Here is a 26,500-nt window from a genome sequence, read left to right on the forward strand (position 1 = left end):
ATGTTTGGTTCTCTGGTCCTCGTGAGACGGTAACGAGGAAGACATCCACCTCTGGGATACCAGCAGAAGTGGTGCCTCCTCCCCAGCTGTGTGAGTGCCCCAGTGCCATGGCTGTGTGGTGTCGGTGCCAAATGGCCCACTCAGACTCAGCATCCAGGGGGAGGTCCCCCTGCCAGGCCCCCCTGCAGCTGAGGGCTGCCTCCCACCAGCTCAGAGTCAAGTGCACCCCTGGGTTTCCCTCCTGAAGGGCAGGTTAAAGCCATCTCACCAGGCACAGCTCTGAGTCATGCTGGGGAGAAGTGAGTGGATGTGAAGCTAGACCCTCCTTTAAGCTTACCAGTTGGGTGACCTTATGGAGACTTTTAACCTCGTGTGGAATGTAGTAAATAAATACGAATACGCAAGATACCTGGCACCTAGCAGGTGCTCAATCAATGCAATTTGAATCTGAACCTGGATAAAAGTGCACCCCTGGGGTACTTTCAGGGCCACGGGGGGGGGGGGGCGGGCTGGGGGTTCTGCAAAGCCTCCAGCTGAGCACCTCAGGTAAGCCTGTTCTGCTTGGCCCCGCCCCAGGCCGCACAGTTCTCCCCACCTTCGCGTTCTGCCAGGAAGACAGGTTGGAAAGCACAGCTCTAATAAAACTCACAGTCAGCCCCAGCAGGGCTCCCGGGGTGTCTGAAGGGCCCTCAGAATCTGGAGAAGTGGGGACAGGAGAGAGGAGGCGCCCCCAGGCAGAGAGGCCGAGCGACTCAGAGAAGGCAGGGCTCGAGCTGCGGGGACCTCCTGCCCCTGCCTCTGTAAAGGGTGATCAGCCAGCGAGGGTGCCCTGCTCTGAGCCAGTGGTTGGCACTAGTATGGGGAGGCTCTGCTCACCCTTCTCCCCTGCTCTTGGTGCTCACTGCATGGAGGAGAACTGGAGGAGAGCAGGCATGGGCAAGAGGAGGCGACTGCAGGTGGGGAGGGGTGTCAGGGCACACCTGGGACTTCAGCCCGCACAGCCTGGCGCCTGGCGCTCGGGCGTCTCCAGGTATCAGAATAAAGTCCCTTCCCCATGCGCCCCTTGACCTCTGAGAAATAAGTCCTCACACCTCGTCCCACGTATTCCCAAGGCTCCCTCTTCATACAGGCCTCGGGTCAGCCAGCAGGAGCCTATCCTGGTGCTGGACCACAGCCAGAGGACTATGGCTTGTCCTGGTGTTGCGGCATGGGGTGCCCAGCAGGTCCCGGAGGTCTCTGTTCCCTGGAGCAGCAGTTCTCAGCCCCCGCTGCTCGTCATAATCTGGTGAACCTGAGCAAGGGCCCGTCCCAGCCCCACCCTCGACCACTTACATCAGAATTTCAGCGGCTGAACCCAGGCACAGGGGCTTAGAGGAAGAACTCCCCAGGTGGTTCCATGTGTAGTCTGGGTCGAGAACCAGTTCAGGAGAGAATAACAGTGCGACCGTGGGCAAGAGGCGTGAGCCCTGAACTTCAAAGTCACTTCTCCCAACATGCTTCAGGGCCTGGGGGCTTACCTCGGTCCTCTGTCCTCAGGCATGGCTTGTGTCCCTCTGGTCTTTCCTACTCTCTTCCATCGAGCTGATCTCTTTGCAGTAGTCTTGGTCTCTCTCATTCTGACTCTCGTCCACTTCTTCCTTTGCCTGATGTGTAAGAGCTGCCAGCTCTGCCTGTGCTGGCCCACTGTTGGGGCTCTCGCCCAGGACAAAGCAAGCCAGACCCTCTGCATGGGGTGCATGTTCTGCCAGGGTGCACCTGTCCACCTTTCTCTTTTATTAAGAAGATGGTGACGTTTGAAAAGTGTTTTTATGCCCCCCGCCCCCCGCCAAGGAATGGATTTCTGGCCTAGTCTCCACTTTCTCTCTTCCTTCTTCACTCTAATTAAGTTCTTTGTGTCTTCAGTGTCCCGATTTTAAACAAAGCCTCTGTCCCTGGGAGCTAAGTCAGCCCAGTTACCTGCACTGAGCGTCATTTGCCTCCTGGTGCATCCAAGTCTGGGGTTGGAAACCCAGGGGTGCGCTGGCAGCTGGCTGACCTGGCTGACCTGGCTGACATACCAGGTCAGCAGGGCCCAATCCCAGCCTCTTTGACTGCTGTGGCTGGGACGGGCCCTGGAATGCACGGGTCTGATGAGTGCAGCTTGCCTCCGTGCCCCTGGGGGGACACTCAGCCCATGCGAGGAGATTCCCTGAGCAGCTGCTCAGGGCAGCACCCGGGGACTGTTGCTCCAGGGGGAGCAGTTTGAGGGCAGCGAGACGGCAGGAAGAGAAAGGCCCAGGCTCCCCCACAGGAAGCCCATCAGGAGCACAGGACTCTACCTGCAGACTGAGAGAGCAACAAAAGGTAGGGGCCAGCGGGTATTTGGGGAACGCTGAAACTTGGGGCAGACAACTCCCAGGTAGCACGCTGGCTCCAGCCCTCCCTTAGCCCTGGCACATGCCCTCTCTTCCAGCTGGGTGCCAGTAGGCACCTGTCCAAGGAGACAGGCTACCACTGGTGCATAATTCCTGTCATACTCTCAGAGCCCTCTGGGTGCCAGGGACTGGGTTCTCCTGGTTGAAAGAAGAGGACAACTGGACTTACCCTCTGCTCACAATCGTTAAAGGGCTGGACTTGACTTACCCTTCTTCCCAAGGCCCAGAGCCTGTCCCAGGCATTGCTTCCAGCTAGTCCCTAGAGCAAGAGAATCGGGTCTAGCTGTCTCTCTAACCAGAAGATAAAAACTTTCTTGTATGTTTCTCAAAGTGTAGGGGTTTCCTTGTGGATCTACTCCTCTCCCATGTAGTGATTTTTAATTTAAAAAAATTATTTTTATTTGAAATGTAGAGAGTGAGAGACAAGAGAAGAAAGATCTACCGCCTGGTGGTTCAATTGCCAAATGTTCTAACAGCTGTGACCGGGCCAGGCTGAATCCAGGAGCCTAGAACTTAATCCAGGTCTTCCATGTAGGTGGTCAGGACCCAAGTACTTGAGCCATTAACTGCTGCCTCCCAGGGTGTGCATTAGCAGGAAGCTGGAATCAGAAGTAGAGCCAGGACTCCAACTCAGGTACTCTGATATGGGATGCAGATGTCCCAAGTTGCACCTTATCCCTGGCACCAAATATCTGTCCCTCAATTTTTGCTAACTCTGACTCACATTAGGAAACACATGTTACATCACTACACATAATGGAAACATGTTTCCCCAGTACAATACTTACCATTACTGTATGCAATGCTTTTAATTATTTTATATTCAATTTTCTTTTAAATGGGCTGATTATTTACCAAATAAGTTCATGTAATAATAATGAATTATGATCTCGCTTTCTGAATACATTTTGTTTGTTTCAGGAAGTCTTTACTTGGATTTCTTCATGCATTTAGAATAAATATTGCAGAAGTTACGCATCACTGATGTACACACACAAAAGCTAAACTTAGCTCACCAGCTCCATGCAGACCTGGCCTGGTCTCCCCAGGTTGGGCTGGATTAGTACCGTATGAGTTTGATCAGTGGCCCAAAGAAGGTAGCCGCTGTCAGTTACAGTTGGATTACTGCGACAGTGGAGGTGGCAAAGAGTTTAAGATCCACAGGGGCCACACTACAGCCCAGAAATTAAGACAGTGGGGGATGAAGGTTGTAAGTACTGGGGAAGGGGTTGAGAAGCAGTTCCTTTTCTCTTTTCCATTGCAATGTTGCTACATGTTAGTCATTTTTTTTAAAAAGTCAAGGTGTTTGGCCGGCACCGTGGCTCGCTAGGCTAATCCTCCGCCTTGCGGGGCCAGCATACCGGGTTCTAGTCCCGGTCGGGGCGCCGGATTCTGTCCCGGTTGCCCCTCTTCCAGGCCAGCTCTCTGCTATGGCCTGGGAAGGCAGTGGAGGATGGCCCAGGTCCTTGGGCCCTGCACCCGCATGGGAGACCAGGAGAAGCGCCTGGCTCCTGCCTTCAGATCAGCGAGATGCGCCGGCTGCAGCGGCCATTGGAGGGTGAACCAACGGCAAAAAGGAAGACCTTCCTCTCTGTCTGTCTCTCACTATCCACTCTGCCTGTCAAAAAAAAAAAAAAAAAAAAAGTCAAGGTGTTCAAAGAATTTGAGAAGTAAAGGAAGTAGCTAACCCAAGAAAGGGAGTGGTTATCCCATGCCAGTGAGAGTGACCAAAATAAATCCCTATTTTGGCCATACTAGCAAGCATTGAAGGACACCTTGGATGTAAATGCCTTGGTCTTACAGAGGACTAGGCCAGAATGCTTTAGTGCTCACGGACCCTGGGCCCGAGGCTTGGTCTAGCACCCCCTTGTGGATTCTTGAACAGTAGCAAATGCTCAGCTTTTTCAGTCGCTGAGCTTTCTGAGCAAGGTGTTGCTATCATCTCTAACAGATATGACATATGGGCCTGTGCCTGTCCCAAAAGGAACAGCTGCTGATTGTCGCTAAAATCTGAAGTGGAGCATCTCTCCTCCTCCAAGACACGTCCCGTCTGCACAAGTGGACAGCAAAGTTTAAAAGCAGGCGGTGGAGCTTGTCTCGATCTTTAGATGCTGAGCTCCCCCCTTGTTTTCACAGCTGTTCAGACAGTGCCCAGATAGCAGGTGCCAGCTAAGCCAACACATGTGAAGAGGGCACCACAGTGGCTGGTATGAGTGCCCAGGAAAGGTTGCAACCCCTCCACCTCGTAGCTGTGAGGAGTCCGTGATGCATGGATGGGGCTCACTCATCTCCAGTCTACAAGGAAATTCCTCCCTGAGATTGGAGATTTTTAAAGTCATTTATCAATGTTTCTAACCGTAAAAGCCATCAGAGGAGGGTGTGTGGGCCAGCCCAGCTGGGCCATGGTGGTTGTGCAGAGATACAAGGGTGGGAGTGAATACCTGGAGAGTAGACCCAGGCCACCCTCATGCCTCCCGGGCCTCCTGCCTCACCTCTAGCTGGGCTGAGCATGGCAGGGACCAGGTTTTGCAATGCTGAGAGCTCAGAGCAGGGCAGTGGCCTCCTGCTGTCCTCAGCGGTGGACCAGCACCTTGGGGTCCTCATTGAACTTGGGGGCAGTTTAGTGAGGATGATGAATGTCCAGGGGCATCTATGCTCAAACAGCCCTGTAGGCCGTGGCCTTGGGCATATCGTCTCCTTCCTTTGCTGTGTGTTCTCTCTCTTCTGGCCAGTGGAGAGGTGAGTGTGTCAATGCCCGTACACTTCAGGTGTGCCCTAAGGCCCCTGTGCAGTCCTGGCACTGAGCTAAGCCTTTGGCATTGCTAAATCGGGGTCATCCACATGTCACATTTTTCTGAACCTTTGAGAAAGAAGGCACACCCCAAAATTAGGGAGCCAGGAACAAAGGAAAGCCTATTTAGTCTTCACTTTAGACTCAAGACTGCAAAGCTATAGCTATGATTTTATTTTATTTTTAAAAAAAGGACTTATTCATTTATTTGAAAGGCAGAGTGAGATGGAGGGAGAAAGAGAGAAAGAACAAGAGCATGAGCCAATCGCTGGTTCAGTCCCCACATGGCCGCAACAGCCAGGGCTGGGTCAGGCCAAGGCCAGGAGCCAGGAGCTCCATCCTTGTCTCCCACAAGGGTGGCCGGGGCCCAAGCCCTTGGGGCCATCTTTGCTGCCTTCCTAGGCTCATTAGCAGGAAGCTGTTAGGACTCAATATGGGATGTCCACATCACAAGCAACAGCTTGACCTGCTGTGCCACAGTGTTGGTCCCATGTGATGTTAAAAATATGAGAAAAATGTTCAGATCAGCCGGGAGAGCAAGAGCTGAGACTGGATAGTGAAAATGAGCTCCAGGCGCTCAGCTTTGCTGTCCAAAGGGTAGCTAAATTCTAGGACCATTTCAATATATTTATTTGTCCAAATGAGGCTATTTCAAAAAGCTCATGGAAGTGGAATTGAAAGATGAGTTTGTTTTGGTACAAAAAGAATTTGAAATTCAAACAGGTTTTTTTTCTTATATACTTACATGAACTTTTTTAAAAAAATAGATTTATTTATTTGTTTATTAGAAAAGCGGAGTGAAAGAGAAAGAGATCTTCCTTCTGCTGGGTCATTCCCCACATGGCAGCAATGGCCAGGGCTGGGACAACCCAAAGCCAGGAGCCAGGAGCTTCTTCCTGTCTCCCATGTGGGTGCAGGGCCCCAAGCACTTGGGCCATTCTCTGCTGCTTTCCCAAGCACATTAGCAGGGAGCTGGATTGGAAGAGGAACAGCCAGGACTTTGTCCATATGCGGTGCTGGCACTGCAGGTGCTGGCTTAACCCGTGCTACAGCGCCAGCCCCCATTACATGGACTTTTTAAAGACCCCTCATATATGCAGATTTCAAATTTTTGTGGCACCAGAATAAACTTAATTCCATTTTCCACGAACTTTTTGAAGTATGTGTGTATTAACCAAGGCAATTGCTTTTTGATATTGGAAGGAAAAATGTAAATATTACCCTCAAGGGTATTTTGTCACTTGGATTTTAAATCCCAGCTCTGTCTGCCCTGCTGAGGCCTTGTCCAGCATTGCCAACTTCATTTGCCCAAAGGAAATTGCTGATCCTGCCCAAGACATTTGGTTCCCCAGCTCACCTCTCTGCCTCACACCTCTCAATTTGACATGAAGATCAAAAATGTGCAGTGGGCACGCCAGCCCCACCTGTGGCCACCATGGGCTTGGAGGGGGGTGGGGGACAGAAGCAACCCTGTCTGTATCAGGCCCACCAGGGACCTCTTTGGTGCTCCTGAGACATGGTGGGGGACGCCTTTCAGGCTACGAAGAAGAGAACCCCCATGGGTAGGTGGCTTTATAGCTTAAAGTTATTACAAAATGACTTTTCTTCCTATTTTTTTTTTTTTAAATCTCCTGGCCCCCAGCTGAGAGCACTGAGGCTGAGTGAAGGGCTGCGCCCAAGTTCCCACAGCTGTGGTGGGTTTGCAATTTGAGCCCCGCACCTGGGATTCCCAGGCCTGCTCTCTGCCCAGAAGGCTGGAGTCTCTGGGCGCCCACCGCCATGGAAGACTGTGAGAAGGCAGCTGTGTGTGGTCCTGGTGTTCCAGGGTCTGTGACCGGGACATGCTGTCCATCGTTGACTCATCTGCCTAAAGAACTCTTCTGCCTAAATGTTAATATTTATCATTTACAGCCAGCCACGGCCCCCTTTCAAAGGTGAACACGGCAAGATTTATGACAGGTGCGCTATCAGCCCAGAGGCGCATAAAAGCAGGAGAAAGCGTGCTCGCCCATCGTCTACGCAGGCGGTTGTCCCGAGGCCCGAGGCTCCCGCAGCGTCCGGGCATGGCTCTGTGGCCCAGCGTCTTCCTCCTGGGGCTGCTGCCGCTCCTGGCGCGAGGTAAGTGTGGCCTCTGCTGGGAGGACAACCGCTGGCTCGGCCCGTGTTGCGGGGGCCAGGTGCTCGGGAGAGGAAGGTGTCCTTTTGGTGAGATGGAGCCCAGAAGGTGCAGCTCAGACATGGGAGGGCTGGTCTGCCTCGTGCTGGACGGCAGAAGATGCCCACAGCCTGGCTGAGGGTTGAGGCCGCTCTTGGGAGAGGGGAAAGGTGTCCTCAGGCAGCAGCACCTTGGTGGGGAAGAAAGCCATGGAGTAGAGTCTCCAAAGCTGGATTCCGGTTCTTTGTGCCGTGTGGCCTTGGGTAAGTCTGTCTGCCTCTCTGGACCCTGGACTTTCTCATCCTTCAGATGGAAATACTACTCCGGCTAAGCACATCTGGCTGTCGCTATGACGATTTATGGGTTTTTGGATTTTTGCTGCAAGGACAGAGGGAGGCAGATTGAGGGATCTGCAAAGCCTGCGTGTTGTTTGCTGAGCCACATGGGCTGAGTGGGCTTCCAGCGCCAGCTCTGCAGTCCCCTGGTGCTGATGGCCGTGGCCGCGATGGGCCTCTGCCTCGGCCCCTCCCTGCTCCGGATCCCCTCACCCCCATTCTGCCCTTGTTTAGGAAAGCAGGACCTTTTAGACTGAAAGGGGCCCGAAAGCTGAACGCAGACTCTCTCCAGGTGCTTGGGGGCTTGGGCCTGGGGCACACAGGTGCTGACCCTGGAGTCTCCCCAGGGAAATGAGGGGTGGGATGGCGCCTGGCTCACCTGGGGTCAATCACCTGCTGAGCCACGGCGGGCACGGACAACACCTGCTATGCCTGCCACACAGGGCATTTGCATTTTCTTGATTACTAATAAGGCCGAGTTGTTTTCGTGGCTCCAGATGGCTCAGGTTCTGTTTTGTGAGGCGCTTGTTTCTCCCTGTTGGCTTTTAGGAGTTGCCTGTATATGCTCTGCATAGCTCTTTTTTTTTTTTTTTTAATTTATTTTGACAAGCAGAGTGGACAGTGAGAGAGACGGAGAGAAAGGTCTTCCTTTTTCCATTGGTTCACCCTCCAATGGCCACTGCGGCTGGTGTGCTGCAGCCGGCGCATCTCGCTGATCCGAAGCCAGGAGCCAGGTGCTTCTCCTGGTCTCCCATGGGGTGCAGGGCCCAAGCACTTGGGCCATCCTCCACTGCACTCCCTGGCCACAGCAGAGAGCTGGCCTGGAAGAGGAGCAACCGGGACAGAATCCGGCGCCCCGACCGGGACTAGAACCCAGTGTGCCGGCGCCACAAGGCAGAGGATTAGCCTAGTGAGCCGCGGCACTGGCCTGCATAGCTTTTTAATCACGTTTTTCAGGAATGTGTGGATGATCTCTCTTCATGACTTTCTGCATCTGGTTGGTTGGTTTTTTAGTGCTAAAATAAGCCTATCTTTTTTTTTTTTTTTTGACAGGCAGAGTGGACAGTGAGAGAGAGAGACAGAGAGAAAGGTCTTCCTTTTGCCGTTGGTTCACCCTCCAATGGCCGCCGCGGTTGGCGCACTGCGGCCAGCGCACCGCACTGATCCGATGGCAGGAGCCAGGTGCTTATCCTGGTCTCCCATGGGGTGCAGGGCCCAAGCACTTGGGCCATCCTCCACTGCACTCCCTGGCCACAGCAGAGAGCTGGCCTGGAAGAGGAGCAACCGGGACAGAATCCGGCGCCCCGACCGGGACTAGAACCCAGTGTGCCGGCGCCACAAGGCAGAGGATTAGCCTAGTGAGCCGCGGCACTGGCCTGCATAGCTTTTTAATCACGTTTTTCAGGAATGTGTGGATGATCTCTCTTCATGACTTTCTGCATCTGGTTGGTTGGTTTTTTAGTGCTAAAATAAGCCTATCTTTTTTTTTTTTTTTTTTTTTTGACAGGCAGAGTGGACAGTGAGAGAGAGACAGAGAGAAAGGTCTTCCTTTTGCCGTTGGTTCACCCTCCAATGGCCGCCGCGGTTGGCGCACTGCGGCCAGCGCACCGCACTGATCCGATGGCAGGAGCCAGGTGCTTATCCTGGTCTCCCATGGGGTGCAGGGCCCAAGCACTTGGGCCATCCTCCACTGCACTTCCTGGCCATAGCAGAGAGCTGGCCTGGAAGAGGGGCAACCGGGACTAGAACCCGGTGTGCCGGCACCGCAAGGCGGAGGATTAGCCTAGTGAGCCACGGCGCCGGCCAATAAGCCTGTCTTTTACGTTCCTCTTCCATGAGCTATTTTGCGTCTCCTTCTATGCATGGCAAATACCTTTCCTCACTCCAAAGCTCGTCTTTATGGAGACTTTGGATTAACAAAATTCTTAATTTCATAGAAATATGGGATAGTTCAAAAAGGAATGGAAAAGAGAATTAAAAGGTGAGTTTATTTTGGGGCAAAACAACTTGAAATCAGGCATGCTTTTTCTGGAGTACTCGTATTCGTGAGCTTTTTGAAGACCCCACCCTAAGTGAAAGCCCCCGAGATGAGGCAAACGGAGGCTGTGTGTTCAGAGCTGGGGACGGCAAGCAGAGCCTCAAAGGCAGCCGGGGAGAGGGAGGCTTTATAAGGAAAAAGGGAAGGTTTGGGGTCGGCTCAGGTTGGAGGTTTTTGGCATGGGGTGGCTGGGGTATCTTCAGTGATTCATTGGAGGAGCATGGTTGGCTCTCTCAGGTTGCTGCTGAGTTGAAAGCAGGGGCATAAAATAGAGAAGATAGTGGTTAACCTGTTCCTGACCAGGCTGGGCTGAGTGCCACTGCACTTGCGGTAGGGCTTCCAGTGCTGGGCGCTGCGGACGGTGGGTCACAGTTCAGCATACGCGGGCTGGCCACTGTCCATCTCTGTACAGGAGTCCCCTTATCTACCACTTCCCTTTCTGTGGTTTCAGTTCTCCACAGTCGATCAAGTTCCAAAATTACTACATGGAAAAGTCTAGAACCAAATAACTTATAGGTTTTAATAATTTTTATTACGGTATATCTTTGTAACTTGCATTTTATCAGTTAGTATTGATCTCTTACTCTTCCGAATTTGTGAACTAAACTTTACCAGAGGTATTTAGGTAGAGGAGGAAACAGGACACCATATATGAATAGTTTGGCACTAGCCATGGTGCCGGGCATGCCCTGGGGGTCTTGAGATGTATCCCCATGGATCTGGGGGCACCTGGGTTCTCTGTTCCTCCACTTTTCCTTTAGGGCTTGTGTTCTTTGTGCCTTAAGAACCCCCCTCCAACCCTGAGGTCATGAAGAGACCTGCACTTCCTTCTCCAAGCTTTCTCATTTTGGTCAATCCCAATCGTCTACAATTGAGTTGTGTGACTAGTGTAGGAGAGGACCCAGTTACATGTAGTATGCAGATATCCAGTGAGCTCAGCACCATTTTTTTTTTTTTTTTGAAAGTCAACTGTTTTCCCGTGGCTCTGAAGACCCACTTCTGCCTACGTGCTGAGGATCCATGGATGGTCTTCCCCAGAGAACCCACTTTGGTTCCACTGTCCATGTGACTAATTGTGCAAATAACACGTTGTCTTCATCCTATAGCTGCACAGGCGGCTTTCTTACGCTTTCTTAAGAAGCATCTGGGCCAGCGCCGCGGCTCACTAGGCTAATCCTCCGCTTTGCAGCGCCGGCACACCGGGTTCTAGTCCCGGTTGGGGTGCCGGATTCTGTCCCGGTTGCCCCTCTTCCAGGCCAGCTCTCTGCTGTGGCCAGGGAGGGCAGTGGAGGATGGCCCAAGTGCTTGGGCCCTGCACCCCATGGGAGACCAGGATAAGCACCTGGCTCCTGCCATCGGATCAGTGCGGTGCGCCGGCCGCAGTGCGCCAACCACGGCGGCCATTGGAGGGTGAACCAACGGCAAAAGGAAGACTTTCTCTCTGTCTCTCTCTCTCACTGTCCACTCTGGACTTGGAAATTCCTTACAAATGTTATTAGCTTGTTAATTTACACTGAAGAAAATATGTCATTATTTTGATAGAGGTAGATTTAAATTCTATCACTCAAGTGGGGGGATGGGATGTCTTTGCAATGATGAGTCTTCCAAACCATGACCATGAACTTGGGTCTTTGAGGTCTCGTACACGTTTTTATTGAATCTATTTCTAGTTATGACATTTTTGTTGTATAGCGAGTAGCTCCTAAAATTTTTATTTAGAAAATGTTTATCAGTTTATAGAAATAAAATTGATCTCTATGTGTTGACGTCAAATCCTACTGAATTCTTATAAATACTAGTAACTTACCCGTATAGTCTTTGGATTTTCTATGTATGCACAGTTCTAACAATAGTGACAGCATTATTGCTTCCTTTCCAATCTACATTTGCTCATCTGATGGCTACCTGGTGCTTGTACTGCAATTTTCACAGACCTGGCTGGACAAACATTTACCTTAGTCCCAAGATCAAAAGGAAAGTGTTTCAAGTTTTGATCACCAAGGATGGTGTTTGCTACTACAGAGGTGTTTTTTTTTTTTAATAGTGAGACTAAGAAAATTCTAACTTATTCCTAATTTGCCAAAAGGTTATCTAAAATCATGAGTGAATGTTGAATTTTACTGAATGCTTTCCTGCCCTTATTGAGATGAGATTGTATGACTTATTCCTTTAATCTGCTGATGAAGTGAATTAACTGCTGATGTGTTCTTTGATCAGTCATTACTCCATGGCTTCATGGAAGACGGCATGATGCGTTTATTTGTCCTGTCTCTCCAGTCGCTTTAATCTAGAGCAGTTTTAGCCTTTTTATTTCGAGTCCTTGAAATACTCAGGCACGCATGTGACTGCGCGTGCAGGCACACATCAATTTGGACTCAGGAAAATTGTTTATAGCTAGAGTCAGATTAATCCCATTTTAATTTTTTAAAGATCTATTTGTTTGAAAGTCAGAGTTACACAGAGAGGGAAGGGGAGGCAGTGGTCTTCCATCCACTGGTTCAGTCCTCAATTGGCTGCAACGGCCAGAGCTGCACCAATCCGGAGCCAGGAGCTTCTTCTGGGTCTCCCACACGGGTGCAGGGGCCCAAGGACTTGGGCCATCTTCTACTTTCCCAGGCCATAGCAGAGAGCTGGATGAGAAGTGGAACAGTTGAGATGACCTCATGACTCAAGTCGCCAAAACACAAGCAGAAGCCACAGGCCTTCTAATGCCGAGGGCTGGAAGTTGTTTCTGCTGCTTCTGTGGGTCCATGCGGGCGTCAGGACCAGCCTAGATTCAAGGGGGAAGGAAAAAGACTCCCATCTTGATGGGAGGAGTGACGAATGTCAATTAGGAGAACCTGCAGGATGGGAGGACGTGCCGTGGCTGTCTTTGGGAAGAGTACTCCACCATCTACGCTGTGTGTTCGGTTTCTCATTGATTGATTTCCCTGAACTTCTCTGATTTGGTATTTGTAGCATGTCCTGAGTCTGTTCTTGATATAATTTTTAAATTGATCAAAGTTCAGCCAATGTCCGTTGCCATGTTGCCTCTGCTCCGTTATTTCTGTCTTCTTCTGGAGGGCCATGAGATGTTCGTTTGCTGTTCTCACTTCATCTCTCACCCCTCTGCCACTCTCCCAACTTTACCACCTTTTTGTCTTCTTCCTGTACTGCACCACTCTAAATCATGACACATCTCCTGCTTTATCCATCCTCCTTCAGTAGTGTCCACTTTGCCGTTACAGCCAGTCACTGAGGACTTTATAAATCTGCAAAACAAAAGCATTAATTTTTTATTCTTTACCAAATTTGCAACTTTAAAAGAATAACTTTGGGATCCTACAAAAACCTCCAGTCTTATTTTCCAAACATAGCAGCTCTGTAATTCCCTCAGATGTCTCGGTATGCAGCTTTTCTGGCCCATTTTTGCTCTGCTCTGCTCTGTTGACTCTTGCCCATGGCACCTTGCTCGCTCGTGGAGTTGGTCATCTTTTTATTGTGCGCTGAAACTCTTGAGGTTGCATCCTTGAACAGCTTGATTGTTTGAAGCCTAGGATGAAAGTGACTTCTTCAGAGAAGATACAAGTGTGTGTTGTTCTCGCAGGCACTGGCGACATCACCACCCAAGATCCCTTCCAACTGAATTCATTCTGAGAGCCTCCCTACAAGAGCCAAGCCCCCCGCTAAACCCTGTCTGTACAGCCATGCATGGGTTACAGCACCCTCTGCGAATACAACCTCTGCAGGTGCTCACGTCCCTTACGTAAAATGGCATGGTATTTGTGTAGAACCTCCCCTACACTTGAATTTAAGTCAGAGAGACAGATCTTCCATCTGCTGATTCACTCCCCAAATGCCCACATCAGCTGGGGCTAGACCAGGCCAAAGCCAGGAACCCAGCACCCCAATTGATCTCCCATGTGAGTGGCAGGAACCCAAGTACTTGACCCATTACCTGCTGCCCCCAAGGGCGCCCATTTGAAGGAAGCTAGATCGGGAGTGGAGCTGGGACTCAAATGTCTGAACACGCACAGGTTTGTTTTTTGTTTTTTTTTTTTTTTTTTTTTTTTTTTTAATAGATGTAAAAATTTTTTCAGAAATTTTGTCTCCACAGTTGGTTGAACTCACCAGCCAAGTACAGGCACAGAGGGCTGACTGTACACAACAGCTGGCCTTTAAGACGGCCTGTGCATGTGTCGTCATTTGCATTTTAGTGATGAGAAAACGGACGTTAAATGATGTGCCGAGGCCGTCCAGGTGATAAGGTCAGGAACCTGAATTCAGACCCGAGTCTGAGCCCGGAGCCAAACCCGATTAGGTCTTTGAAATGGGCTTGATGCACATGGAGACAGGCTCCTGAAATATCCCAATCTCAAAATCGCAATGCGCAAAAGCCAGCCAGCAAGACACCCCTGTAGCGGATAAGATACAATTTCTGCTGGAATTCCAGTTTCTCCCAGTGGGTCAGACATTCCCCAGGAGGCTGTCATGCCCGTGAACTTAAACCTCTGTTGCCTTGGTGACACACCCATGACAGGTCTGTCAGTGCAAAGCCAAAGGTGAGAGCAGAGGAACGAGGTGTGGAAGTGGGGAGAGCCGCTCAGCATTTGCTCACAGGAACCCCAGGTCCTTCCTGGAGGAGGTGCCTTCCAGCCTGCTGGAAAAGCTGTCTTTCAAAGGGAAAGCGGAAAGGGACATTAGAATACTTATGTGGGGGCCCCAGTCCTTCCAGCTGCTGATTGGAGGGGACCAGGTCAGATCCCAGCCATCTCGGGGACTCTGATGTCGCACTGTCTCCTCCACGTAGCGCTGCCTCAGTTTCCTACTCGTCCCCAGCCTGCCTGCTTGGAACAGCGAGCTCAGGTATGGGAATTTTCTCTGGGGGGGCTCAGGAGTTCGGCTCTTTTGGAGTGTCGTCTGTGCCTTGCAGGTTTTTAGGACTTCATTGTCAATCATCGTTTTCCCCAGGTTTTTGCTGCTGTCAATTAACTGTCTGAGCAGCCTTCCAAGAAGCCAGGGTGGGCTGACTCTGGCTGGCGGCACCAAACCAAGTGTAAGGAACCCTCCAGGGAGAGAGAGACTGCATAAAATCGGGGGGAAGAATTAAGGACCAGCACAGGTGCAAGTAGCTGTAATACCAGGATTCGGAGAGCTTGGAGAGGCGTGGGCTGCAGACGCCTCCCGTGGGAGATGAGGCTCTAGACTGCTGTGAGGGGGAGGGGCCGAGATAAGCAGAGAGGGCCGCATGGCAGGGCCCTGGGGGACAGGGGCTTCCTCCGTGGGACCAGGAACGGGGAGCAGGGTGGGCTGAGCGGGGATGTGGGCTGGGAGTTAGGGGAAGGAAGAACTGGATACAAAAGGACCTGGGAATCCCAGGAGAAGGAGAACCATTTTTTTGATTATCTCGGTGCCATTTGGCTTAAAGAGACTTCTGAAGTGTGGAATCCAAATCTCTGACTTTTACGTTTACAAAACCGGAGCCCCTCAAGTTGAAGGCCTTGCTCAAGGTCACGCAGCAAGCCCAGAATCTGATTTGCTGTTGGGAGTGGGGAGGGCGGGAGGTGCGATGAGCCTGCAGCTTCAGATGTGAAAGGTCCTGAGGTGGCCGAGGCCCCTGGCTGGGGCAGAGGGTGGGCAAGGCTCTGGGTATGGTGGGAGCCCTGCTCTTGACTTGGGCATCATCTCTCTCTCTCTCTCTCTTAAAGATTTATTTTATGTGAAAGACAGATTGATGAGGGGCAGGAGCTGGGAGAGTGAGATCTGGTTCTCTCTGATTCTCTCCCCAAATGGCCACATGGCCAGGGCTGGGCCCTGAAACTCTTCTGTCTTCCAGCACAGAGTATGTGACGTGAGTGTTGGGTAGACATCAGGGCCTGGAGACAGGAGGGTGCACCAGTCTGTTGCCCTTGCTGGTGTGCCCCCGTGACCATCAGGGAGTGGTGGTTGAGACTTTTCAAACCATCTGTAGTGCCTTCTGTAGCCTGGTCAGATAGGGGTTCATCTGCCCCTCCTACAGCATCCTGTGGCCGTCCTCATGGTGTACCTAAATGGCCTGTGGGTCAAGTCCGCTAACAACTGGTCTTGTAGCTATAGCAAAAGAAAGTTCCGTAGCTGGGAGCTCAGGGCAGAGCCAGTACACAGGCCCAGATTTATTATGGGCTTCCGAAACAGACTCTGCTCCCAGGAAAGCGTGCCAGCCCTGATGATAGAGCCCCGAATTCCACGTCCCTCTTAGGACTCGCCGAGCTCGCTTTGGTGGGTTTCTAACCTCTCTGGGTCTCCGTCCCCTGGGCTAGTAAATGAGGTGGTCTCATTTCAACCATGCTAGAATTCTGCGACAAACATCCCGAGGCCAACTTGGCTACTGCCAGAAGGTTCTCTGGTGCTTGGTGTCACCTTCCACTGGCCGTGGCGAGCATCACGCTGGCCAGAGGACACCGTGCTAACACCCGTGCCCTTCTGAGCGCCTGGAGCAGCAGCCAGGCATGACTCACGGTTCTCTGACGCTTCTCGCAGCCAGCCACAGACCATGCCTGCGTGCAGGTGCACAGCAGTGTCTGCCAAGCCCTGAGTGCAAGCAGGACTCCGTGCTGCCTGGGAAGACAGCTGACAGCCGCTCGGAGACCTGCCCACAGCCCCAGATGGTGCATGGGACAGCGCCGGCCAGCTCCAACCCCTGCTGCGTCCCAGCCTTCCAGCACAGATTTCGCTGGATGGCAGTGCTGACCCGAGGCCTGTCCTCCCCTGGCCCATGTGCTCTGTAGGAGCTATGGCCTCTCCGAGCCCATAAAAATGCCTCCAGGGTTCCTGTGAGGACACAGCTCTTCAAAGGGCCTGAGGAAGTAACACAAGCCCAGGCGTGACCTCAGATCCACGTGCGCGTTGCCCCTGACAACGCCCAGGAGGCCCCTTCCTTTTGTAAGGGAGACCAGCGTCTGCCAGTGCCCCGCCCTCCCCTCCTGTTCTTTGATCCGCATGACAGCCCCAAGAAGGAGGTAGGGAAGCGAGTCTTACTCCTATTTTATGGTTGAGGAAGTCGGGTTTCAGAGATTAAACATTTGATCAAGGCCACCAAGTGGCTGTTTTTCCCTCGAAGAAGGGATGGGGACAGGGGGCACGTTCTGCTCCAGATGCAACGTAAATGGACAAGCGTCTCAGAGACCCGTACATTCAGAGCATGCGTGGTTTCATCTTTGCTTTGGGGAGCACTCCACCTGCCTCTGGCCAGCTGATGGGCTGACACGCTGGGGGTTTCCTTGCAGAGTTGACCTCTTAACCTTGGAAGGACATGAGTACCACCCAAGGGGCTTCTAAAACGTGCTGCCACCCAGTGTCCCCTGGTCCCACCCACGCAGGTCCAACATGAATCCGCACGTGGGGGCCAGGGGCAGAGAGCAGATTGCATTTCAGAAGGTGATTCCAGAAGGCAGGAGCCTGGGACTGAACCAGCCGAGGGCTGGTATGCTGACAGCCCGTCACTCCGGAGCTCGGAGGTTGTGGCTGTGTCCAGCTTGGCTGACTGATCTTGGCCAAATCTGTTGCTGTGAGCGTGCAAAGTTGTTTCCCTTTCAGTCTCATCAAGGTGGAAAAATACGTGTTTTTGTTCCTTTGCTGACCTTACTGAAGTGGGAGTCTTCAGGGAGCTCAAAGCCTTTCAGGATCCAGGAGCTTGATATTGTCCAACCAACTTTCCCACTGGGAAGTTCCCTGGGGATTCTGTGACTGGGGTTCAGGAGTGTCACAGGGACTTTGGTAACTATTCCATGGCCTTGGGGAGGAACAGGGCCAGGATTTTTCTTTTATGTACCTGGTAGGAGGCAGAGACAGGAAGTGGGACCCAGGTACCCCCAAGACTTGGGGACAAAGGATGGCAGGGCCTCACGCGTCCATCAGGTTCTCAGGTGTGGACACTTAGTGTTTAGGTTCCAGGCACAGCCCTTGGTGTGACACCCCAGAGCGCATGAATAACTCACATCAAGTTAAAACCGTAAACTCTCAAGCGTTTGGGTAGACATGGAAATCCCAGAGTACTGAAACTGAAAGTATCCGAAAGAGGGCCCGTGCCATCTATCACTCTGGTAATAAAACTGTCGTCATTGTAACCAGTGGTTCCTGCACCCTGACCACGCATCAGACACTGTGCTGTATTTCTGGTTGTTTTTTTGTTTGTTTGTTTTTTATTTTTTATTTTTGACAGGCAGAGTGGATAGTGAGAGAGAGAGAAAGGTCTTCCTTTTGCCGTTGGTTCACCCTCCAATGGCTGCCGCGGCTGGTGCACTGTGGCCGGCGCACCGCGCCGATCCGATGGCAGGAGCCAGGTGCTTTTCCTGGTCTCCCATGGGGTGCAGGGCCCAAGCACTTGGGCCATCCTCCACTGCCCTCCCTGGCCACAGCAGAGAGCTGGCCTGGAAGAGGAGCAACTGGGACAGAATCCGGCGCCCCAACTGGGACTAGAACCCCGTGTGCCGGCGCCGCAAGGCGGAGGATTAGCCTAGTGAGCTGCAGCGCTGGCCTTGTTTGTTTTTAAAGATTTGAGAAGTAGGATAGAGGTCTTTCATCCAATAGTTCACTCCTCAAATGGCTGCAATGAACAGAGCTGGGCCGATCTGAAGCCAGGAGCTCCTTCTGGGTCTCTCATGCAGGTACAGGGGCCCAAGCACTTGGGCCATCTTCTACTTTCCCAGGCCACCAGCAGGGAGCTGGATCGGAAGTGGGTCAGCCAGGACTCGAACCAGCACCCATATAAGATGCCAGTGCTAGAGGCAGAGGCTTAACCTACCATACCACAGCACCATCCCCTGGTTGTTATTTTTAAAGATCTATTTATTTATTTGAAAAACAGAGTGACAGAGAAGTGAGATAGAGACCATCCATCTACTGATTTGCTCCCCAAATAGCCACATTGGCCAGCGCTGGGCCAGGCCAGAGCCAGGATCTTTATCCATGCAGGTCTCCTATTTGGGTGACAGAGGCTCGAGTACGATATATCTGCTGCTTTCCTAGGTGCATAAGTAGGGAGCTGGAGCAGAAGTGGAGCAGCTAAGACACGAACTAGCGCTCCACTATCAGATGCCAACAGCATGGGTGGCACCTTAACCTGCTGTGCCAGAGCACCTGCCCTTGCTGCAGGTTTATATGCATTTAATCCTCAGAGCAACTGTGTGAGGCAGGCGTTAGCAACTTCACCTTGCAAGGACACTGAGCCTTGGAGAGGCTGGCAGACCAAGGGATCCAGCTCTCAACTTCTGCTTGGCATGTGGGTGTGAGTCCACCGTGACCCCCAGCCTTTGCTTGGACCAGTGCCCTGGGCAGTCCATTCTTGGTTAGGTAGTGCCAGCTCTTCTCCCAAGGGCCACCGACTTGCCCCTGTTCTAGTCTTGGGTATAGGTCACATGGAACAGGGCCAGCGGCCCTGGGCTCGAGCACTTCTGATAGTGAAGGAAGTCCTCGTAAGCCCTCTGTACTGGTCTTCCCGCTGTGCTTAAATGCGACAGCTGGGGCTGGCGCCGTGGCTCACTTGGTTAATCCTCCTCCTGCAGCACCAGCATCCCATATGGGCACCGGGTTCCAGTCCCGGTTGCTCCTCTTCCAGTCCAGCTCTCTGCTGTGGCCCGGGAGTGCAGTGGAGGATGGCCCAAGTGCTTGGGCCCCTGCACCCGCATGGGAGACCAGGAGGAAGCTCCTGGCTCCTGGCTTTGGATCAGCGTAACTCTGGCCATAGCAGCTATTTGGGGGGTGAACCAATGGAAGGAAGACCTTTCTCTGTCTCTCTCTCTCTAACTCTGTCAAATAAATAAAAAATGAGACAGCTGACTCTTACACACCCGTTCTATGCTCTCTCCCTCACCTTGCTTGCCGCCTTTGGGTTAACTTTCCTTACTCCTTCAGCTCTGTCCCACCCTGCCTGCCCTCTCCCATTCACCTTGACAGTCTCTTAGTACTAGTCTGGACTGGGGGTCAGTTGGCAAACTGGAGCCTGTGGGCCAAAGTCAGCCTGCTGCCTGTTTTGTTTATTGTTGTTTTGAAAGGCAGGGAGACAGAGGACAGAGTCAAGTATGTGAGAGCAACAGAGAACCTACCCACGGGTTCACTCCCCCAGATGCCCACGACAGCTGAGGCTGGGCCAAGCCAGAGCCAGGAGCCAGGGGCTCAATCTGGGTCTGTGACATGGGAGGCAGGGACCCAAGAACTGCTGCCTCCTGGGATGTGCATTAGTGGGAAAGTGGAACCGAGAGAGGAGCTGAGACTTGAACCCAGGCACTTGGATATGGGATGCAGGCGTCTTGACCCCTAGACCAAATGCCCAGCCCCACTGCCTGCATTTGCTTCTTTGTCAGAGATCAGCTGACTTCCTGTATGTGGACGTATTTCCTGGTCCTCTCTTCTGTTCCACTGATCTGTTTGTCTACATTTTGCCAATAGCACGCTGTCCTGGGGACTGTAGCTTAGTCATGAGTTGGAGCCAGATAGGGCCAGTCCTCTGACTTTGTTCTCCTCCGAGACTGTATTGATTATGCTGGGTCCTTTATCTCCATGCAAACTTTAGAATCTGCTTGTTGATAAACACAAGGGTTTCCACATTGCTAGACAGTTAGGAGAACCAAAAGAATAGGAATATTTTGTCGTGGAAAACGCATGAATTCGAATTTTGGCCTGTGTCAATAAAGATAGCTTGTTTACATCTCCTCCGCAACTACTTTCACACCTCGGCCACAGAACTGAGCAGTTACAACTGAGCTTCGTTAGCCGGCAAACCCTAAAATACAGAGTCTTTGGGCTTTTCGCAAGCGAAGTCCACTGGCCCTGGTCTAGATTTTGGCACGTGGCTCACCTCACACTCGGCTTGTTTGGCACAAGCACAGGCCAAGGAGCCAGAGCACCCTTCTTTGGGTACAGCCGTCGCCCTTGGCTAGCTGTGTCACCTTGAAAATGCCACTCAACCCTTGAGATTCACAAGGAGCATCCGTGTGTCTATCTCGTTCTCCGATCTGTAAAGTGGGGATGATGTGATTTATGTCAGAGCTTCGAGGACTGAATGAGTCATTCTGTGGAAGTGCCGAGAACAGCCGTGAGTGCTGTTGACTGCCCTTTCCACTTTAATCCCCGCTTAGAGTGAACACCGCCAAAGCAGTCTTAAACCTGTCCTGCTCATCGTCCACCCCTCCACCGCCCGGCCTGTGCGGCTGCACAGCCTGGCTCCTGTCAGTCCGTGTGGCCTCTTCTGCCCTGCCCACTAGTTCCAAATGCCGTGCCCCAGCCTTCGCCGGCACTCCGAGCTAGCTGGTCCACACCTCTCCACCTGCCCATCATGTGACTGTCTGCCCAGAAAGCTTGCTTCTGGGAACTTCGAAAGGGTCACAGATCGGGAGGCAAGTTACAGCTGTTGTTCCTCACCATGGAATTTGGGGCCTGATCTCGCCGTGGGCAGGAAGTGGAGAGACACGGATGCTCCTTGTGGATCTCGAGCAGCAATTTCCAGGATCCAAAAGGAAAGCTGCAGAGGAAGGCCGGGGTGGCAGAGAGACTGCGGCCTTGCCCTCGAGTGAGGCTTCCCCTTGCGTGACCTCATGCTCTCTGGGGCTTCTCGCATTGTCTGCTCTCAGCAGGAGTGCGTACCCTGGGCAGAGAACCAGGTAGGGAGAAGTCAGAGAAAGCAAGGAGCCTATGTCTCTGATTAAATACCACTATCATAAACAAGACAGTTCATGAAAAAAACTGCTTATTAGGGGAAAAAAAACAAGGCATGGCTTAAAACATTTTGCACCAAGATAAACACCGTTTAATCCCATTGTCTGTGAACATCTCCATGTAGCTGCTGAATTAAGGATCCAGATTGTATAACGCATGAAGAAAGCTCATGGCGAGACACTGAGGGTAGATACCCAGTCGCACGCGTATGGGGGACACGGTTACAACAGAACGGGCAGTCAGCCTGACTGTGGGCGCTGGAATGTGAGCCAACGATATCGCATGTGATGGTAGAAGCAGCCTTGGGGGTAATTGTTGCCTTGCTTCCTTTATTAGAGTGCTGCTGCTATTACTATTTTTTTAACTTGATGTTTTATGGGAACACTTGACTGCTAAAACTTGAAAAAAAAAAATGTAAAAGACCGGTCCAGAGTAAATTGGAACAAGGGGAGTGTCTTTGCCTTCTCTGTCCCTGCCTTTTCCCCCTATTGGGCGAGTCCTCTGGACACGCTCCGTACTTTGTACCGTGATGGCTGCTAGGAGCCCCATGCCCACCTTTCTTAAGGTCATGCTCCCTTCAGACTATTCTGGAATGTCCTTTGCCTTCTTCCCTGCTTAGTCATGGTCCCCAAACAACAACAACCGACCAACCCCCCCCACCCTTCCTGGCGGATTCTGCCCTTTGTGAACCCTATAACAGACGCGTGCACGGCGCAGCGTGATTGCTGATAGCTCTCTGGTAACATTTCTGTGTTCAGCCTGGGGGTTCTGCCCTATGGAAGCACAGAGTCCTGAAGGCTGGAGGAACGGAATGTGAGCTTTCCTAACACGAGGCACAGGACTGAGCGGGGCATGTGGAGAGGCCGTGGAGGCTGCAATTTAGGGTGGAATTAATCCCAGCAAAATAATCAGGACCTTTTTTTTTTTTTTTTTAGGGGCAGATCAGATCCAAACCTCTTCTGGAAAGAACACGTTGGAAGGGCAACTCTGGCCAGAGGTGAGGGCTTTGCAGAGTGGGAGTGGCAGGGGGAGCGAGGGGGGGGGGGGGGCGTCTTCTAATGGGTGAATCCAAGCATGGCTGGAGGTTGGCACGCCCCTCCCCGAGGCCCCCTGGGAAACGGGCTGTCAGAGCGTAGCTATGTCTCCAGGGCTTTGGGGCTTTGGTCCCTGCAGACTGAGTGGGTGTTTCCCAGAAGTGTCCGAGCAGGTTCCAAATGCACTTGTTATCTGCGTGACCCTTGAAGCAGCCCTTCGGAGTTATCTGAAGACATCCGGGTGAGGTCTTCCCAGAACATCCACGAGATAAGAGTTGAGAGTAAACGCAGATCTCTTACTGTAATCGGACATTCCAGAGAAATTAACCTGCGTCCTGCGAGCAAGGATGTGGTCAAGCGCCCTGCTGACTGCACGTAGCATTTTCCCGTCCACTTTGAATTTTGGAGAGAAGACGGGGCCTCTCTCTTCCCAGTCTTCCATGCTATCCACAGAGAAAGCTGCTCCGAGGGCCCCAAGTGGTCTTGGGCACCTGAGCAGGGGTCAGTGTGTCCCTCGTCTGCTCTCGGACCATCTGGGCTCGGGTGAAGATGTGAGTCTCCTACTTTTAAGTTAACCTGGTTTTCAGCAGCAAATAGACGTAGTACCCACGTGTGCTTGCGCTTGTGAAAAGGAACAGAGCCAACACAACTAAAAATAACATGGAGTTAAACTTCTTTTAGGCTAAGGGTACTGGGTCTCTTTGATTCCTTTTCTTATTGTGGTAAAACACACAGAACATACGAGTTAACATTTTAGCTGCTCGATGTGTATTCAGTGGAATTAATTATGTTCATACTGTGGAAGTTGCACTACTGTCCATCCCCAGAACTTTCTCATCCAGATAATTGTTTTTTAATGATTTATCTATTTGAGAGGCAGAGTTGCAGTTAGAGGGAGAGACAGAGAGAAAGGTCTTCCATCTGCTGGTTCACTCCCCAGATGGCTGCAACAGCTGGAGCTGGGCAGATCTGAAGCCAAGAGCTTCTTCCGGGTCTCCCATGTGTGTGTAGGACTCAAGCACTTGGGCCATCTTCCACTGCTTTCCCAGGCCATAGCAGAGAGCTGGATCGGAAGTGGAGCAGCCAGATTACAAACCAGCAGCCATGTGGGATGCCACAGGCAGAGGCTTAGCCTGCTACACAACAGTCCCAGCCCCCAGATAATTGATTTTTATTCTCCTCCACCATCTTCCCTGCTCCATCCCACTGTTCTGAGACTTCTTGCTTCGTCACCTGCTATGGACACCCGGGCACGTGCCCCTTCACCAGGAGCCAAGTTGGGAGCCCTTGACCGGACAATCCCTGCCCCCAGGGTTTAGAGCCCAGAAAGAACAAGCATGCGGCCATTTCCATGCCAAGTTTTCAGGGGCTGTGATATTTTCCTAGGAGGAGTGGATGTTTCTGATGTTTACTTTTGATTCCAGAGCCTGAAGACTTTTCCATTCCCATGCGACCCAAAGAAGTTAGCAGAGAGCCTGCCCTCTGAGTCAGGTATGCGGTTCAAGGCCATGGACAGGAAAAGCCCAGCACCCTCTCTCTGGAGCAGAGCCTCCAGCCTTGCTCCCCCAGGCTTCTTGGCCATTTGGGTCTCCCTCTTCCTCATCCTCCAGCCCTCACACCCGCCCTGTTCCGCCCCTCAGTGGTTCATATGGAGGGGACGTAGCCTGACACACCACTTGGTAATAAAACCCATCTGTCCCCAGGTGGCTTCCCTGGACAAGGGTGACCTCCAGCATCTCTCCTCCCTGTGGGTGGACAGTGTTGTGGGAGGTGTGGGTTGGGGGCTGGCTGCTCCCGTGCCTTCCTTCTTCCTGTAATGTAGCCACAGGGGCCACTGCACCCCATTTCCCCTCTGATGAACGAGCCGGGTTTGTCCAATGTGATGAAGCTGCTCTTGAGCTGGTCATCTTCCCTGGCTCTCTCGTATCAAGTGGCTGTGCTATAAACTGGGTTTCATAGTTTAGTGTTTGCGTGGTCCTAACTTGATCAGGGTTTCCAGGTCAGCATGCTGTGCTTCCAATTCTGTTAGATAAGGATTTAGATAGAAAAAGAAATGGGTGCACTTGTTAGGAAATGGCCTCTTCACCATAACCAGCAGAGCAAGGCCGATGGTTTCTAGGGAGATTTCCCTGTGTGGCATTTGCATGTAATTTGCATCAGATGTTTGTGTGCATTCATAGACTTTGCTGTTCTCTGGCAAACTCCAAGCTAAAGATATCCTTTGGGTACCCAAGTGATTTTTACTTAATGTGTTGCCCTCTTACTTATTAATGGTGGCCCAGTAACGTGGAGCCAAGGGATGGGGGGGGGTAAGAGGCAGAGAGGGCCAGGTGTGATGGGAAAATTCAGCCCCTAAGGGATTGTCCATGGGACATGCGTTTGGGGCACCTGAGTCCAGCTAGCATGGGGGCCTCCAGGAGAACGAGCCTCTGGCTTTTGTTTTGTTTTGTTTTGTTTTGTTTTGTTTTGTTTGTTTTTGCCAAGCAGAGTTAGACAGTGAGAGAGAGAGACAGAGAAAGGTCTTCCTTCTGTTGGTTCACCCCCCAAAATGGCCATTATGGCCGGTGCGTTGCGCCAATCCAAAGCCAGGAGCCAGGTACTTCCTCCTGGTCTCCCCTGTGGGTGCAGAGCCCAAGCACTTGGGCCATCCTCCACTGCACTCCCGGGCCACAGCAGAGAGCTGGCCTGGAAGAGGGGCAACCGGGACAGAACCAGCGCCCCAACCGGGACTAGAACCTGGGGTGCTGGTGCTGCAGGCGGAGGATTTGCCTAGTGAGCCATGGTGCCAGCGAGAACGAGCCTCTTTCGAGCAGGGTTCCCAGAGTTCCTGCCGAGCGTGGTCTTAAGCTTCCTGCTCCCCATAGCCAACGGTCTTGGCCTCAGCCGCTGCTCCAGGGCGGGGGGGTTTGGGTCTGTCCCCATGTGACAACCTTGGCCTGCACTGTGGGGATGTAAATGTGACCTCCTACCTGGTTTCCTGTCTTCACAGTTCACTCTCTGAGGCCTTCTGACATTAAATTTGTGGCAGCCATTGGCAATGTGGAAACTGTGAGTATTTAAAGTCACCTGCGGTAGGAGACAGGGCTCCTGGTCACTAGGCCAATGCTTCATTTTAGGAGACAACATCATAGGAGTTGAAGAAATTCTAAAATCTCTGAGGGTCTGGTCATCCCATCCCTTTCCTGTTTTTCCCCAACCAAATGCATGACTAACTGTACATCAGGGTGAAAAAACTCCTAGTTTTAATTAAATCCCTTGATAAATCAATAAAATTCTTAAAAGATCTTCTAAACTTTCTACATAAGAGAAATTATCTGCTTTGCAAATATAAAAATTATTTTTAATTGTAGCATAAAATGTATCTTAATCATTTTTTAAAATATCTATTTTACTTGAAAGGCAGAGACGCACACAAAGACAGACAAGTCCCATCTGTCGTCTTATTCCCCAAATGCCTGCAATGGCCAAGGCTAGGCCAGGCTGGGCCCAAGACAGGAGCCAGGAACTCCATGCAGGACTCCATGCGGGCGGCAAGGACCCCACTGTGTGAGCCCTCGCCCGCTGCCTCCCGGGGTGCTCCACAGCAGGCAGCTGGGCCAGCAGCAGAGCCTGGGCACTCCAGTACGGGCTGTGGTCCCCCTCAGCACATTAATCGCTACACCAAGCCCCTACCGCAAAGGGTATGTGCCTTGAGTAAGGGAGAAAGAAAGCCATAAAAAGGAAAACATGAAAAGAGAGGGGTGAGCAGAGAACGAGGCTCCTGGCGAGAAGAGGCGGAGAGCAGCAGGCCTCCGCTCCATCCTTTCTCCCCGTCGCCTGCCTGCTCTCCACCGAACCTGGAATAGAGCACTTCTTCCCAGGTCTCTGCCATGCCCTGGGCCCTACTGCACCTCCGCACAGAGCCGTAGCCTTGGGAGGCTGATCGGGACCCAGCGGAACCTGGCAGGCAGGGCCTCCCCTCCTGGCCCGATTCCATCCAGGCCTGTGTGACCATACCCGTGTTGATAGGAGTCAGGGAGGAGTTTGCCCCGGGGAGATGGAAATAAATGAGAGATGAGGTCTA

General features: G+C 52.0%; 1 protein-coding gene across 1 annotated transcript in view; it reads left to right on the forward strand.

Annotated features, from left to right (window-relative positions):
- The first annotated feature begins 7,268 nt into the window (after positions 1-7,268).
- The window catches only part of PLB1 (phospholipase B1), a 114,240-nt gene continuing 95,008 nt past the window's right edge, over positions 7,269-26,500 (forward strand). Inside the window, exons 1-4 of the mRNA XM_062208826.1 lie at positions 7,269-7,323; positions 22,339-22,400; positions 23,862-23,928; positions 25,427-25,485. Of these exons, the coding sequence (XP_062064810.1) occupies positions 7,269-7,323; positions 22,339-22,400; positions 23,862-23,928; positions 25,427-25,485 (243 nt within the window). The remainder of the gene's footprint in view (positions 7,324-22,338; positions 22,401-23,861; positions 23,929-25,426; positions 25,486-26,500) is intronic.

Source organism: Lepus europaeus, chromosome 13 (assembly GCF_033115175.1).
Source record: "Lepus europaeus isolate LE1 chromosome 13, mLepTim1.pri, whole genome shotgun sequence".
In the NCBI taxonomy this organism is placed as follows: domain Eukaryota; kingdom Metazoa; phylum Chordata; class Mammalia; order Lagomorpha; family Leporidae; genus Lepus; species Lepus europaeus.